Source organism: Phoca vitulina, unplaced genomic scaffold (assembly GCF_004348235.1).
Source record: "Phoca vitulina isolate PV1807 unplaced genomic scaffold, GSC_HSeal_1.0 scaffold14, whole genome shotgun sequence".
Classification (NCBI taxonomy): domain Eukaryota; kingdom Metazoa; phylum Chordata; class Mammalia; order Carnivora; family Phocidae; genus Phoca; species Phoca vitulina.
In genome coordinates, this window is record NW_022589717.1 from 41,545,615 (window position 1) to 41,563,672 (window position 18,058).

The 18,058-nt window shown below is 36.9% G+C and overlaps 1 protein-coding gene across 3 annotated transcripts in view; it reads right to left on the minus strand.

Annotated features, from left to right (window-relative positions):
• SPOCK3 (SPARC (osteonectin), cwcv and kazal like domains proteoglycan 3) overlaps positions 1-3,677 on the minus strand; it is a 478,511-nt gene extending 474,834 nt beyond the window's left edge. For 2 of the 3 annotated variants that reach the window (XM_032413152.1, XM_032413150.1), the window contains exons 1-2: positions 3,311-3,437; positions 2,838-3,026 (exon numbers count right to left, since the gene is read on the minus strand). In XM_032413152.1, coding sequence (XP_032269043.1) covers positions 2,838-3,026 — 189 coding nt within the window. In that variant the 5' untranslated portion in view covers positions 3,311-3,437. Of the gene's footprint in view, positions 1-2,837; positions 3,027-3,310; positions 3,438-3,568 lie in introns of those variants that run through there. The other variant, XM_032413151.1, reaches the window with a different exon arrangement.
• Between the last annotated feature and the right edge of the window lie 14,381 nt (positions 3,678-18,058).

An 18,058-nucleotide genomic window follows, 5' to 3' on the forward strand; every position in this document is an offset into this window, starting at 1 on the left:
TAAAGCTTTATTATACATAACATATAGTTGTATATTTCTATTGCATATAATATGTAAAAAGTATATTTATCTTAAAAACTATTCAATTAAATATAATGATGGATTGCATTTTCAAATATTATTCAAAATAGTTTTCAAATATAATTCAAAAGAAGATACAGTTCCAACTTTCATTAAGGAGTTACTTGTAAAATAACATTTCTTGTGTAAAATAGTCACATGAAGAAAGGTAAAGGTTAATTCTAGTCTTGTTTATGCTTAGCTATTCCAAAGCTTTTTTTTTTTTTTGTAAATAAAATTAACTATTTTTTTAGCAGAGAAAAGTAAACATAAGTACTTCAGTTAAATTGTTTCTAAAAGAAGAGGTTGATTACCTAGTTCCTTTGCCTTTGTATAAACTAAGTATGCAAATCCATTACTTAAGATATCAATGCTGATGCAGAACATTTAAAGGTAGATTCATGCAGCATAAACATATTTCAGTCAATGCCTCATAACCATGGGCTTCCAAACGAAAATGAAAAAATAAACAAAATCTTAAAAGATACAGGGGGAAAAAAAAAAAAAAGCTAATGATTCCCAGTAAGGGAAAAACAATCTGTACATTAGCAGTGAGGTGGATAGTCTAAATACGGATTCTAAGTTGAATTGAGTTGAGATGTCACACTATCACCACACATTTTCTCATGTTAAGAATAAGCAACAGGTGGTTAAAAGGGGGGAAAAGATAGCACTTATCTCCTCCATGCCCTCCAGAAGTTATCTTTACAAAAACATAATTATCTTACTAAAATGGTAATGCTAAAACCTGATATACTTTTAAAATAAATAATTATTATATATTCATTATTGCATGTGCTTCAAAACAGATATTTGCTAAAAATATTTCAGTAAGTCCTTTACTTAAATTTAACATATAATTTTAATGCCCCCCCCCCCCAGAGATCAAGTAAGAATAAGTGAAAGTGCTATAGCAATAAAATGCTCTACTCTGTGTCTATAGAAGTTGGCTGAATAATTCCTGGAATATTTAATTATTTCAGGCAACTCACCTTGCCTCCATAGTTTAAATCAAACACATTTACAAACTGCTCAAGTATAACTGGCTGTTCTTAATAATTCAATAAAGAAATCTGAATAAAGTCAGAGAAAGATATCGAAGATTTAAAATATATTTTATTTTTTTAATTTTTTTATTTTATTATGTTATGTTAATCACCATAAGAAAGGCCTAACATTTATTTTAAAAGATTTTCAAGCAGCCATTAATAAATAAAACATCATTGTGTGAAGCATTGTTCAAATAATGACAAAATCTCCAACATTTTTTTTTCCAAATGAGGATATGATAAGCAGAAATTCTTCCCCAGGTTTAGAAATATCTCATTTGCTTGCTTGCTTTTTTGGTTGTATTCAATATTAGCATAAACTTAAATAAAACGAATGTGTAAAGGATTTCAGTTAGCACTAAAATGATGTTTAAGCTTTGTTCATAAAGCATGTAAGACAAAGCCCTCCATTAAGTATTATCATTATCATTACCATTTTTCATCCCTGTACCCATACCTCATATCAATGAGCTACATCTAATTTTGAAGTAAAAATTAGCGTCTCTTCAGGAATCCCTCTGCCAGAATCAGCTACGGGTTTTGGCTCTTCAGTTAATTCCTGCGAGGGGTGTTGGGAGAAGGGGCTAGAGGAGCCAAGACGAAAACTAATCTAAGCTTCCATTTATTTTCTCACATCGTGACAGAGTGTGAGCTGATGAACGAAGTTAACTCATCTCCACGTAGGGCAGTGCGGATGGACTCCCCAAGAAATTCTCAAAAATGTCACAGTAAAGGTTGGCAATGTGTCTGTGAATCACTCTCGCTTCCTTTCAGGCCTTCCGGGTTTTAAAGGGTGGGCTGGGGGCGGTAATCAACTGCCAGGGCGGCCACCTCGCTGGGACAACCAAGTTGAATGCTTGGAGGTGAACTGCGCTTCTGAGGCCGGCTGCTCGATTCAGATCGGGTGGGAAAAAATGACTGGCAAGTCACGGCCACTGACTCCAAGGCAAACAAACGTCTCAAAACCTGCCTCGGTCTTAATAACCCTGGAGGAAACTCCCCAGGGGAGTCTACAGTTTAACCCTTTCAGAGCTACCACCTACGGAAGTCCCCCCTTCACGACCCCCCCTCACCCGGCGGATTTTCCGGCAGGGAGTCAATTCGGAATAAAAAGGGATCGAATGCGTTGTAAACATGTTCTGTGTTAAAGTTAATGCTGAAGCACAAATCTGATCATCAATTTTATGTAATCAGGAGCAGTTCAACTTCTGCCCACTGGTGCGGCCAAACAACCTCCCACCCCTTGGAGAGCCGGCATTTATAAATCTTACATCTTCCTACCTCCTCCCTCAAATTCCTTAATGGACCATTAGTAACGGGATCGATCCTGGTTACTTTAGTGGCAATGCATCGCAAAGGCGCATCTACTGTGTTTACTATTGCCAGAAACACTATCCAAAAGTTGAGAAGGTAGAGCCAGCACTTTGCAAACCTTTCGGGGCCGAGGGAGGTGAGGAGGTACAGTGGGAGAGAGCGGAGGTAGGAGGCAAGCGGGAACCTGGTGAGACCTGAACTCCCGGGCAGCCAGCAAGCAAGCCTTTCCCGTGCACTCGCCGGGAGGGGGTCATTGAAACTGCCAGCTTCTCCAGCCCCCGAGCGCCGCCGTGGCACCCCGAACCCCTCACTTCGAAAAATCGAGCCCACTGCCCACCCACCCCCCAGCCGCCGCGGCCCCCGCCTGGGAGCAGCGCGCTCTTGTGTCCGGGGATGGGGGTGCGCAGCACTTACGTCTCGGAATTTGTTCCACTGTCCGACTTCCTTGTCATACTGAGAGATCGTGGTGAGCCATTGTTTATCGTCCAGAAAATTACCGCCGTCCGACCGCCCCCCGGCCGCAGCCACCGCCGCGGCAGCTGCGAGAGCCTGACTGCACCAAGCGGCTGCACACACACACAATACGGCTGACACCTTGAGCATCTGGGAAAGGAGACACAACCGGGGCGCGGGGAGGGGGGGGGGCAGTGTCAAACAAGGGGTAAGAAGACCGGGATACCCGGGAATACATGCATCAGCGACGACGGGGGTAGAGGGAGGAGGAGACAAGCAGGGACAGGGTGCCCCCTCCCCGTAGGTTTTACCCCCAAACCCGGGCACTCACACACACGCAGACCCGCAGACCCGGGGGAGGAGAGGTGGGTATAAGGGAGGAAGCCCCAGTGCAGCACCCCGACCGGGCAAAAGAATGCTTCCAGGCACATCACCTTGCTGTGAGCCTGCACTGAGCTCGCAGCTCCTGCTGGAAATGCAGCCTGGCTCTGCCAACTCGCTGCTTTCAGGAGCTGCTGCTCGCGCCGCTGTCTGGAGCGGTCCACTCAGCTCTCTGCGCCAGGCGCGCTCCCCGCATCTCCACCTCCCCCCGCGCGCTGTTCTCTCGCTTACTCCCCTTGCTTCACCCCTCCCTCCCTCAGCTCCTTTTTTAAATTTTTTTCCTCTCCCTTTCCCGTCTCCTCCTATCCCACCTTCCTCTCTCTGGGTCCGAGCTGCAGTCGACTCCGGATGCGGTGGTTCCTCGCCTAGGAATCCTTATCTGCTTTATAACCTCTCCCCTCCAGAAGAGGTTCTCATGTTCGCGAGACTGCCTGAACATTCTCTCTGCTCCTGGACTGATTTAACACAAAATATCCTGTATCTCTCTTAGTTGTCTCTGCCCTGCGATTTCGAAGCTTGTCACTCAGATGTGGGAAATGAGATCTGAAGAAAACTTTATGCATCACCAAGTCAAGAATCCCTGGGAGTTTATGTCCTGTAAACCTCTTGGACTGAGCTCCACCCTAAGACAGAGCCGTATCTGTAGGGTCTTGGGAGATGTGTTTAATGCCAAAAATTAAATTATGTTTGAGTGAACTTCTGGATTATAACAGAGTGCAGACTATCACGTTAAAGAGTGGAAATTATTTTCTTTAAAAAACAAAACAAAACAGAGAATCATTACTAGGTAGGAAGTTTGATTACACCTAAATTTTCCCCAAGCCGTATATTATCTCCCCTGAAAAATTCATTGACAACTGTATTTTATGTTCTAGGGCCAGAATCAAAAACTTTAAAATCCTGATCTATGTCTCCCTACTGAAAAATGGAAGAGCATTTTCAAGACCGAACACTAATTTTGCTCTCCAAACCTCCATTTATGACAAAATACTTGGCTTTTCATTGCTTCTCCACATATTCAGAATAAGCTGGAAGGAAATCAGTAAATAGCCCCTGTAAACAGAATCTGATGAAGAGAATCTCTCCCACAGACTCAGAGGATTTAGGTGAAGTGAGTATTATATGTAAATCAGGAGATCTATGGAGGCTAAAAGACCACAATAACGTTATGTATCTCTGTTTGAATTTATTAGAGATTACTTCAGCTAAAACTGTATCTCCCAAAGCTATGACCTTTGAAAATTTTATGTAGTTTCCATGTAGCTCCAAACTTCAGGAGCTAGTTGAATAGCAGCAGTACCTTCCTCTCATATTTTCTATTTCGATCTCATATAACATTTGTGTAACACTTTTCAAACTACATTAAAATAGGAATCAAATAGCATGATTAACATTGACTTCTATCTTTTGTAAATATAGGATTTAAAATGAATGTATAATACATAAATTAAATGAAAGGGAAAAAAGATATTTTCCTCAAATGCCACTGTTTCCACTCTGATGAAGGGGGGAAAGAAAAGAGAATCTACAAGTACAATTCACAAACACCCCCATTAAGGTAAACTCACATCAGATAACTTTAAAAACACTGATGTGTACTAATTCTCCAGTTATATTTATTTCAGTCTAGTCACAGCTGACGATATGTATTTCAGAATATTCTAATTCTTGCTTAAGATATTATTTAGACAACCATTGGGAGGTCTACCCTCTACTAACCCCTCTTTCTGTTCCCCATCCTTCAACCCCCTATATTCCTATCTTCATCTCTCTACCTCAAAATTTGACTCAATGAGAATATTTTAACATGTTTAAAAACCTCATTTTAAAAATTTAAATCTAATGGAAAAAGCACAGAAATTGTGCCTTAGATGAAACTATGATGCACAGCAGAAGTTATAATTGTTAAATTGAAAATTACATTCTAGTCTTTGTAAACTACCTTGTAAAAAAGATGTATGTTATTTGCTATAAAATATTTGATGAGGGATAATGCTCTAACACTCCTCCACCCCCAATGTTAGCATCTATTATATATTTTAGCATAAGTTTATGTTTACCCCCAAAACACATATATTTCATTTGCTGACCCTGACATGTTCATAGAATCTCTTCACATCTAGCTTTCACTGCTTGTACTTCTCTTGGGAGAAAAGCCTCGAATAGGGTATCAAACTCCATATCTGAAGGTAGAACAGGATTTACCAACATACTGCAAGTTTGAAATGCCCTAAGTCAAAACAAATAGAATGAGTGCATTTGTGCTGGTCTGGTATGGTTTAGTTCCTCTACTAGTACTACTAGCAGAGCTCCTTAAACCTCTACCTTCTTCCAAAGCCATGCCATTGTTAAGGCTAAGTTTCTGGGCAAGTTAGTAGTGAGAATAAAAGTCTACTAAGTGTGATGGTTTGATGTATTAATCACAGGGAAGTCTCCTTTCAGTTTCTCTCTATTACTGAATGTTTGGGTCTTCAAAGAGCCTGCTTTCAAAATTTAAATAATCCTGAGAGAATTCACACTTCAGTTAACACCTTGGTTATCAGTTAACACCTCAGTGGAGATTAATTGAAAGCTTGTGGAGAGCAAAACACAGCAGGGAAGAATACAGGAAGAGTATTAAGTGGGAGGTAAAATATGGGAGGGGTAGTTAGGAACCTTGCAAGTCAAAGTGGGTTGGCACAGAGGGGAGTAATTCACTGACTGCTTCCCTGTTTTATTGAGAACATTCATAGGGAACTGGAAAACATAAAAAAAGTACAAAGTGGAGTGGGGTGTTTGGGGTAGGCAGAATAAGACACTGGCACCAGAAGTAAGTAGGTAGAGCTTGGTTTTGTGTTTCTGATCATGCTTTATAAAATTGAAACTCACAGCAAGACACAGATATTCAGATTCCCAGTCCCTTTTCTGTCACTTCTGTCACTTCATGCCAAATAATTTTTCATATACATTATAAAAAGCCAATATTAAAGCCACTCCAAGCTTGAACCTTACCTCTATATTTGTTTCCTTAACCTTTTAACTCCTCTTGTGCTAAACATTAAGTTAATCAATTAACAAACATCTATTATCAAATATGTGCAAGATATTTTACTAGGAATTATTTTTATATTAAATCTGTTTCTTCTCTAGGTTTATTTACCCTCATTTTTAGATTTGTCATAGTCCTAGAACAATAAATACTAAGTATATGGTGACAAGGGGTCCATTTATAACCACCTTTGAGATTGGGATCTATGAAGACCTTAATGGAATTCCATATCTTTAAATTCATACACACACAGAAACACACACACATACACCCTTTAGTTGTCTTTAATAAGTTACCTTTCTTTCCCAGTGACTATAAAAATGTTATTCCTAACATCCTGAGGCTATATAGAATAGTCCAAGTCATTGCATCTTCCATGTGCTAGGCACTTTACATACATGCTACCCTTTATTCCTCACAGATTGCTCAAAATCCCATAGTTAGTAAACACAAAGGAAGGATTTTTGAAAGCCTATGAAGTCATCAAGAAAGATGATGCTTTTAAGTTTTCTCTCTCTATATAGAAAGTTCTCTGTTTGGATCTTTTGTTTATGTTCTTCCTTTCCATTGCCCCCATATCCTTCCTCTCCCACTTGTTGTGCATTCGTTTAACTTTATTTCAGTAAGAGTGAGGACTCATCTCTTGGTAGTCAAAGAGAGAAGGGATGGTTAAATCAGGGAGCTTGCTAAGCTAAGACAGAAGTCACTCCACTTCAAGGCTGAGTACCTTAGACCTTGACTCAAATGACCTTGTTCACTCAGACCCCCAGTCTCAACAAAAGGAAGCCTGGAACCCAGCAGGCAGTCTACTGGGTTGGCTGAGAAGAAAATTAACCCAGACTGCCTCCCTCTCCGTATGCCAGTGAAACAAATATTGTTTGCCTTTCCATTATAGCCAGCTGGTGGAAGATAAGGAGAGATGGGCAGTAAGGGGCTTTGTAGAGTATTTGAAGTCACCAGAAGCTGTGATTAAATGATAGATGAGTTATCCTAAAGGCATAATTTGGCTATGTCTGAAATATTTCATTATAAGGTGAGGGAAACAATACTTGATGTATAAAAATCAAAGTCAACCATCTAAGAGTGGTGCCTTCTGCCAAATCCAAGAACTTGAGCTCATGAGCTATGAGCTTGAATTCAGCACATAAAAAAATGAAGTAAAACTCTGGGTATTAAAAATTCAGAAGGAAATTAAAGACCTGCCAACATCATCATAAAAAAACATGTCAGGAAGGAGCATTCTGTGTCCTCATTTTGGGATTTTATTTACTGAAACTTTAGATGTCTTATAAATCATCTCTGCTTGATTTAATAGAAAGTAGCAGTAATTACTAAGATTTGCATTAGGGGCATCAAAAGTAAACATTTTTTTTAAACTAGAATGGAATTGCTAGAATAGTAATATGGTCTTTGTTGTTTGTTTGTTTGTTTGTTTGTTTGTTTTCAGAGACCAACCTCACTTAAGCTAACAGAAGATACCAGATATCTGATTTGATAAACAGGTCCTCTTATGATTTATTTTAATCTAAAACATTTGGTAGATAAACAGACTTAAAAGCTGTAATAAATATGGGAAGCACATCAATCAGTTCAATTACTGTAATTCTTAAAAAGGCATTTTTCAACATTTAAACCAGAAGGTGAATCTGATTAAATTAATTGATTACTAAGTAGATGGTACTGGAAAGTGTCCAATAAGGCAATTAAAATTTGTTCTTACTTTATGTTGAGATATATTTCTTGACTATTTTTTAAGGAAAAATATAAATTGTATTATATATTGAGAAGCACAAGATACTGACACAAGAATGGTTAAAATAAAATGCACAAGAATATTGCAACAGTAAACTCTACATACACGTACAGAAATACACATATTCATAGAGTTAGGAAATTTTAAAATCTGCAAGTCAAAAAGACTTTTAAAAATACCTCTGCCCTTGAGATTAATACAGACATGTTTTTTAAAATTGGTTTGACCTGCAGATTTATTAATATAGTAACCTTTATATAAGAATATATGTTGAGTCAGAATGCTTTTTGGCCTGGTAGAGTATTGGCTATAGTTACAGTTTCTAAATCAAGATCTACAAAGACTCTTTTATGTTAATCTTTGTGAGTTTTTGTTTGTTTACTTATTTTTAGCTGACTAGTGTAAAACAGGCTTCACATATCACTCTCTATTAAATTATTATTGGTTTCCTATTTTCAGAGGATAAAAAGTATCCCAAGTGATATGCAAATCCTTGACACTTAGTTCTGTCCTCTTGGGTAAATGGGGAGTACTCTCCATGAGAAGCAGTTGTATTAAAAAAGAGAGAATGTTATGATTACTGTCCATACATATGTGTAACCATCCTGTACTCTACAGGATTGCTGAAAGTAAAGAACATATTTAATGAAAAGTTAAACAACAACATGAAACAATTTACAAGTAATATAAGTTTTTCCTCTCTTAAAGTTAAAAAGTTATTCTCTTGCTATTTACCTTAAAAATATTTATTGATTGCTCTCTAAATGCTAAACAATGCGCTTGAAAGTGGATGCAAATGACATTTTGAGTAAGGATTAGTATCCAAAATATATAAAGAAGTTATCAACCTCAATACCCCAAAAATAAATAATCCCATTAAAAAATGGGCAGAACACATAAACAGACATTTCTCCACAGAAGACATTCAGATAGCCAACGGAAACATTAAAAGATGCTCATCACTTATCATCAGAAAATGCAAATTGAAACTACAATGATGTATCACCTCACACCCGTCGGAATGGCTAAAATCAACAACACGAAAAAAAAACAGGTGTGGCAGAGGATGTGGAGAGAAAGGAACACTCGTGCATGTGCTATTGGTGGGAACGCAAACTGGCGCATCCACTGTGGAAAACAGTAGAGGTTCCTCAAAATGTTAACAATAGAACTACCTTATGATCCAGCAATCACACACTGAGTACTTAGCCAAAGAGTATAAGAACACTAGTTCAAGGGATACATGTACCCTGATGTTTATAGCAGCAGCATTATATAGCCAAGATATGGAAGCAGCCTAAGTGTCCATTGGCTGATGAAAGGATGAAAATGTGAGATTTTATATATATATATATATATATGAAAATGTGAGATTTTATATATATATATATATATATATATATGTGCTGAGCACAGAGTCTGCTAAAGTTTCTCCCTCCCTCTCCCTCTGCCCCTCCCCACCTCATGCACTCTCTCTCTCTCAATTAAATAAATAAATCTTTAAAAAAAAAAGAAATCTCACATCCTCATACTAGCGATCTAGGGAAAGGGAGAGATTCTCTTCCTACAGCTCCTACACAAGCAGAGAGGAGTTTCCCCACCTTAGAAGCTTCAACATTTGCTTCTTTGAATCATATTAATTTTGACTTGGTTACATAGCCAATCTTGAAAAAATGCCTGTGCCAAGGAGGATCTAAGGTCCCAATAATAATAGGAGTAGTGATATATATATATATATATTCCACTGTGTATATATGTGTATATATATATATATATATATATATATATATCTCAAGTGATATATATATATATATATATACATATATATACACAGTGGAATATTATTCAGCCATGAAAAAGAATGAAATCTTGCCATTTGCAATGATATGGATGGAGTTAGAGAGCATAATGTTCAGTAAATTAAGTCAGTCAGGGAAAGACAAATACCATACGATTTCACACATACATGGATTTTAAAAACAAACCAAATAAGCAAAGGGAAAAAAAAAAAAATAAGAGAGACAAACAAATCAAGAAAGGGACTCTTAATTATAGAGAACAAACTGATAGTCACCAGAAGGGAGGTGGGCAGGGGATGGGTTAAATAGGTGATGAGCACAGGGTGATGTATGGAAGTGAAAGTTGAATGGAAGTTGAATTACTATAATATACACCTGAACTTAATATAATAATGTATGTTAACTAATTGGAATTAAAACAAAAAGCTTTAAAAAAGATATAAAAAGTATTTTTAAAAAATAAATTTAAAAAAATGTTAATTGAGAGCTGCTTTAAAAAAAAAGCCACCGCTTCCTGCCAAGAACAGCAAGGAAATCAATAAAAGACCATGATTATCTATCTTGGAATATCATTTATTAGATTGATACAATTCCTTTCTTTTTTTCTTTGAAGAGCTCAAATTTTAAATCTGTGATTGGTATGTCTTTGGTCTTATGAAATAGACAATGAGAATAAAATGTGTGAAAAATAAAACTTCTCTAGTGGCAAAAAAGAAATATGAATAAGCTGCTACATGATTCCATTCCACAAGAACTCAGACTCTTACTGGGGAGAAAACACATAAATTAATAATTTAACTAGATTGAGGGTTAAGATAGGAATTATGTCAATCAGGTCCCCTCCTGAACCAAAACCAGGATACTGAAATGTGAACTGTCATATATAAACAAAAAGTTTAGCAATAGGCTTGGCCTCAGGCAAATAGCTCAAACAAAACTATTGAGACCAGATTTCTCCATCATGAGCCAACTTAATAATATGAAACTCCACCCTATCGAATTCATGTTTGTTCATGGTGTTAAAAAATGTCCAGGCACTTAGAAACCTCACATACTAGGGGTGCCTAGGGTGGCACAGTTGGTTAAACGTCAGACTCCTGGTTTGGGCTCACGTCATGATCTCAGGGTCACAATCTCAGGGTCATGATCTCAGGGTAGTGAAATCGAGCCCCTTGTGGGGCTCTGTGCTGAGCACAGAGTCTGCTAAAGTTTCTCCCTCCCTCTCCCTCTGCCCCTCCCCACCTCATGCACTCTCTCTCTCTCAATTAAATAAATAAATCTTTAAAAAAAAAAAAGAAATCTCACATCCTCATACTAGAGATCTAGGGAAAGGGGGAGATTCTCTTCCTACAGCTCCTACACAAGCAAAAAGGAGTTTCCCCACCTTAGAAGCTTCAACATTTGCTTCTTTGAATCATATTAATTTTGACTTGGTTACATACCCAATCCTGAAAAAATGCCTGTGCCAAGGAGGATCTAAGGTCCCAATAATAATAGGAGTAGTGATACACAGCAGTCCCTATCAAATCTTTGATTTGTGAGGTGGTGACTGACTAGTTCCCTGAAGGAAGGAAGGTCAGAGCATTGTTTTAAAAATGGCAGTGTCAAGGGGAGCAAATGTAACGTATTTACATCAAAGATTTGCAGGGGATACTGTGGGAGCAAAGAAAGAGGCAATTTAAGGGCCATGACTTATTAATCTTCAGGAATGAGTTATTAGCCAGGGGAAGTATGATATGAATAGCATGCCTTTTAGAGAACAGAACACAGGTAAAATTAGAGAACTGTGAAAAAATATGGTGATCATGTTATTAGGTATTTTGTTCTGTATCAAAAATAACTAATATTAGACACAAATTAGAGTGATCTAGAAAAATATCAAAGCAAAAAGTATTGTTTTAAAATACATTTTAAAGTGTACTTCAAGATAATTTCAATAATATAAAATTCCTCACTTAGCTGCATACAATACTTTCCAGTGCTCACAGATACACAGAGATTTCCACTGTGAATCAAGAAAACATTTTTTTTTTTTTTAGAACATGAAGAAATAAAACATAACACATCAATAATGCAACTTTCCTTTTTTTTTTTTCTTTTCTGGAGAAATGTTTTTGCTCTTTTTATTTTTTATTTTTTGAAACAAGCAACACTAATTGAAAAGATTTGCCATACTAATGAAGCTCTAGATTGCAATCAACAATACAGGTCAATTTGATTCACGTTGTACTTTGAATTGAGATATTGAGATATTTTTCTTGACTTTTTTTTTTTTTCCTTTTGGGAGCTTTTTAAATTACAAATTTAATTTCTTTACTTAGCATAGGACTAACTATTCAGTTTGTATATTTCATTATGGTTGAGTTTTGGAGGTGATTTTTAAGGAATTGATAAGTTTCTTTTAAATTGTCAAATATGTAAGTGTAAAGGTATTTTTATTGTTCTCCTATCACCCCTTTTAGTGGATGCAGGACATGTAGTTATAGCCCTGATATTATGATTTGTGACTTCTTCCCATTTTTGTCAGTCTTGCTAGAGACTTATAATTTTTAATGATTTATTGAAGAAATGACTTTTTGTTTCATTTCTTTTCTCTATTTTTCTGTTTTCAATTTTTTTGATTTCTCTTCTTATCTTCACTATTTTCTTCCTTCTACTTATTTGAGTTTATTTTGCTCTTCTTTTTCTAATTTCTTAAGAAAAGACATTAGATTATTAATTTAAGAACTTTCTTCTTTCCTAAGTATTTAATGCTATAAATTTCCCTCTCTGCACTGCTTTAGCTGCATCTCACATATTTTAATATGTTGTGTTCATTTCTATTCAGTTCTGTGCATGGTTTACTTCCTTTTAAACTTCCTTTTTGACTCAGAGATTGTTTACAAGTGTATTGCTTAATTTCCAAACACTTGGAGATTTTCCTATTCTTTTTCTGCTATAAATTTCTAGTTTTATTCCATATTGTCAGAGAATATACTCTGTATGATTTTAGTTCTTTTAAATTTGTTGAGGCTTATTTTATGACTAAAGGTATAGTCTATCTTAGTTTCTCTAGATATTATAATATACATATTCAACGTATGACAGTCTACTAATATGGAAGTTTTATCTCTTGTATATTTTATCTCAACAATGTATATTAACCTTATTTCTGTTTAGGTCCAAATACTTTCTCTACTTTTCAAATATAATTGTCTCAAGGATTTCCTCCACATACATAGGGTACAACTTAGGTGATGTTACAATTTTGCTACAACCATCAAATATGATTTAGGGAACTCATGACGAAAAAAAAATCTTATGAGTTTACTCCTTTTTTTAAAATATTTTATTTATTTATTTGACAGAGAGAGAGATAGTGAGAGCAGGAACACAAGCAAGGTGAGTGGGAGAGGGAGAAGCAGGGTTCCCACTGAACAGGGAGCCCAATGCAGGGCTTGATCCCAGGACCCTGGGATCATGACCTGAGCCAAAGGCAGATACTTAATGACTAAGCCACCCAGGCACCCCATGAGTTTACTCCTTTAACCCAAATTCCAATATTCTTATTTCTTTCTGAAGTCCCAAGACTTCTTTTGTTATCATTTTATTTCTCTTTAGAAAACTTCCTTTAGCCATACTTCAAAGATCAGTTTGCTAGTGAGATTTGCTTTTAGTTTTCTTTCATCTGGGAATGTCTTTACTTTCTCTTCCCTCCTGAAGCATTATTTCACCAGATGTAGAATTCATGATTGACAGTTCTTTTCTTTCAGCACTTAAAAACTGTCATTTTTGGGTGCCTGGGTGGCTCAGTCAGTTAAGCATCTGCCTTCGGCTCAGGTCATGATCCCAGGGTCCTGGGATCGAGCCCTGCATCAGGGTCCATGTTCCACGGGGAGCCTGCTTCTCCCTCTGCCTCTGCCTCTCTTTCTCTGTCTCTCATGAATAAATAATAAAATCTTAAAAAAAAAAACAAAACTATCATTTTCTTCTGTCCTCCATGGTTCAGAAGTCCACTGTCACGTGAATTGTTGTTCTCTATAAGTAACATGGTCTCTCTCTCTAGCCAATTTTAAGCTTTCTTTCTTTCTTTCTTTCTTTCTTTCTTTCTTTCTTTCTTTCTTTCTTTCTTTCATATTCATGGATTTGATTTCTTTGGATACATCATATTTGATGGTAACTCAATCTCTTGAATCTGTAGGTATGTGTCTTTCACCATATTTGGGGAATATTCATCCATTATTTTTCAAGTATCTATGTTGTCAGTATCTCCTTCTCTGTCCTTTCCTTTAATGCAAATATATGAACATTAGTTCTTTTGTTATTGTTTCACAGGTGACTGAGAGTCTAATTTTTTTGTCAATTTTCTGATATTCAGATTAGGTAAATTCAAATGATGTGTTTCCCATTCTCAAGTTAGTTGATTCTATTCTGTCATCTTCACTCTACTATTGAGGCCATCTAGTGAGTTTTTAATTTCAATTATTATATTTTTCAGTTATATAATTCTCATATTTCTATGTAGTTCTTCTTATAATTTCTATTTCCTTGATTTTCTATTTTCCCATTTGTTTCAAAAGGATTTGTAACTGTTGAAACACTTTTAGGCTTTCATAAACCTTGTCAGATAGTTCAAGCAACAGATTTATCTTGGGATTGGTATTTGTTAAGTGTCTTTCTCATTTTGGATATTATGTTATGACTGATTCCAATTTAAATTTTTTAAGTAAACTGTTCCCCGTTAAGTGATAGTCACAGTGTTAGGTGTGTGTATAAATTCAACTTCTCATTTGGACCCTGCCAAAACCACTACTTGCAAAATGGGACACTAATTCATACTCATACTGCCTCTGTAGGTGGTGGGGTTGGAAACTCAACTCCTGTTAATATCTTCCCAGCAAAAGTGAGATTTCTCATTGCCTCTGAGTTTGGAATGTGGGAGATGGAAAGAAGAGAAGTAGCTGAGTTCCATGCTGGGCCCTTATGACCTCTGTATAGAAATGAGTGGAAGGCTAACTGATAACTTCTCTGCTGCTGTAGAGTAAGGATGAAAGCTCAGCTACCCTGGGACCCACTGACATCAAGGAGGTGCTGATTAGCTCAGACTTACACTTCCTTGCTCAATCTCTCAATGTCTGTGAGGTTAAAGCTCAGATCCACAGTGAAACTGAAGGGAATGGGGTTGCCATTTATACATTGATGTTTGGCTGGAATAGGGCAGTTATTGCCAAGAATACATTCTGTTATTAGGCCACCCTTTTCTAAGTCCTTTGGCTTGGGAGAATAAGATTTTTGGAGTGAGTTTCTGTCTGTTCCAAATTAGAACCTTCTGGTAGTGTCTTGACTGGGATATATGGGCAGCAATAAGGAAGGAACCCAGAGGACTCATGTTTATTTTCTTTCCCGAGTCTTGTGTCCCTAGGCAATCTACCTTCTAATTTCCACCTCTAAGAGTCTTCCTAAGCTTATTTTTGGAGATATGTTCAGGGTTTTTTTCAGTTGTAAGAAGGAGGCATTGGGAGGAATGGGGCTTCCTCATCTTTAGAACCAGAAGTCTCTTGATTGTTTTTTAATAATTAATTTATTGGCTCTCTGAACAGAGAAGGTTGGTCGCCTACACTAACATCCACTTTCATTACCCCGCTTTATAACAGAACCCCAAAGTTTAGCCAGGCATATTATCACAAATAATAAAATATTATATTTTTCAGCCTCCTTTGCAGCTGAGGGAGCAACAGAATTCTAGCCGTCAAAGCCTAAATAGAAGCCTTCACTGAGATTTCCTTGAAATTTCCTTAAAAGGTAAAGGGCACACAATTCTGCCAAGTATTTTTCTCTTTCCTGCTGCTAAAATAACGACCTGGATGACTAGAGATCCATGAGCCATCTTGATCTTCATAATGCAAGTCAGTTGTTGAGGATGGAAGAACAAAAAGATAAGAATGGTGGTTTTAAAATATGTCTGCAAATGTTTTGGACTTAGTGACTCATGTCTTACAAATAGACCATGGATGGGATGGTGGTATGTGACTTCTGAGGCTAGATAATGAAAAGAGTAATTTCCTTCTGGCTCCCTGGCTCTCTCTGCCTGTCTCTTTCTCTCTGATTATTTGCTTTTTGGGAAGCTAGCCACCATGTGGTGAGAACACTGAAGAGGCTTTCATAGCGAAGAACTGAGGCTCCTTACAATTAGCTACAACCAATTTGCCAGGCATACGAGTGAGCCACCTTGAAAGCAGATGCTCTAGCCCCAGTTAGGCTTTGGAATGATTGTAGTTCTGGCCAATTTTTGACTGCAACTTTTTGAGGGTCTCTGAGCCTGAACTGTCTAGTCAGCTGCTCTTGAGTTCTTGATTTACAGAAAGTGTAAGAAGTAATAAATATTTAGTGTTTGACTGGAAGAGCCAAGCTTCAAGGAGGCTATACAAGCAAGTTTCTAGCTTCTGTCGTAGATAGGCAGGACTCCTAGAAAAGTTCCCTGAACAAAAAGTTGTTAAAAAGTATAAAATATGGCAAATATCCTCCACATTTAGTATGAGGATCCAAGATACTAGCTTAGAGATTATAATTAGAGTGATGATTTGGCAATTTTTTAGTTCTTGCATGAGGTCAGGGAGTAGCTGGTATCAAAAATATGTGTAGGGAAAACTTGTGAATTGGTAAGACATACCTTCAATGTTGTGTGGCTTTCCTAAAAAATGGGAAGAATTTCTCATGAAATTGTAAGAGAGATTAATTATTAATTATATAAATTATAAGACATTGACTCTAAAAATTTAAAAATGGGGGTTGAGGAGGGACGTGTTATAAAACATAGGAAATACTTAGACTTTTGAAATGTGGATTCCGGAGAGAGAAAGAAACGAGTCCAGCCTCATTGTTTAATGGATGAGAAGTTGAAGTTCAGAGAATAAATATTATCCCCAATGGTAAAGTTGTTTAGCAACAGAATCCCTCAGGTGGTATATCCTTTCTGATAATGACATAACAGAAAAAGCTTAGACAGAATTCTGTTTAATCATGATGGATTAAGTCTATGCACTTGTCTCTGGCTCCTTAGGAAGTCTCAAAAATGATAATAAAGGAATAAACATGTTATAAGTGATTTGCTCAAAAAAGAACAGAAAAGAGATGAGAGAAAACTGTACAGGTTAACAATTTTGTAAATCAATGAAATGGTAATCCTGGAATATTAATTTAGGGTCTTTGAACTTTATAGTCTATGGACATTCCATTGCATTAAAAAGATGTCATGCTGTAAAGAACCTTCTTGTAAGAGGAGTTCTGTTTTCAGGTGTGTCTGCTATTGTGTGTGAAAGTCAACACTTTCTTGGGCCTGCTTCCCTTTTCATAACTAGAGAATTAGATTAAGCCATGTATTTTCTTTTTTTTTTTTTTTTTTTTTTTTTTTTTAAGATTTTATTTATTTATTTGAGACAGAGAGAATGAGAGAGAGAGAGAGCACATGAGATGGGGGAGGGTCAGAGGGAGAAGCAGGCTCCGTGCCGAGCAGGGAGCCCGATGCGGGACTCGATCCAGGGACTCCAGGATCATGACCTGAGCCGAAGGCAGTCGCTTAACCAACTGAGCCACCCAGGCGCCCAAGCCATGTATTTTCAAATAATAACTAAGAACAGTATACACATAGCATACACACTCATACATACCCAGGCACGTTTCAAAAAACAACACACTTTTACTGCATTGATAACACAATTCATATTACCTTGATATTTTCTATATTATTCCTTCCAGTTGTATTTCATTTTGTTAAAGCAGAGAGTGACTATATAAATTTCATTACTCACTAATGGGTTTGACATGCAATTTTAAAAACACTAAGCTGTTTTTTTTTTAACCTTAATCAAAGTGATGCATGCTCTAGTTTAAAAAGATAAATCATTTTACATGGCTTTTTATGAAAAACAGACCCTTTTCTCCCTTGTCCCCATCTATTTTTCATTTTTATCTCTTTCAACTTTTTAATTTTGCTTTTACTTCCACATCTCTATATTTTATTTGTTACTACTTTTTTATTTCTCCAGTGTTAGGTATTATTGATTTTCCTTGCTTCCTGCTGTTCTCTACCACACCCCCCAACACACACACACACACACACACACACACACACACACACACTTTTTATCATACCTCCCATCATTCCAGTGTAGGTGTGTTGTAATTTTTGTTATATAAATACATAGGAGTGCCTGGGTGGCTCCCGTGTTTGAGTGTCCTACTC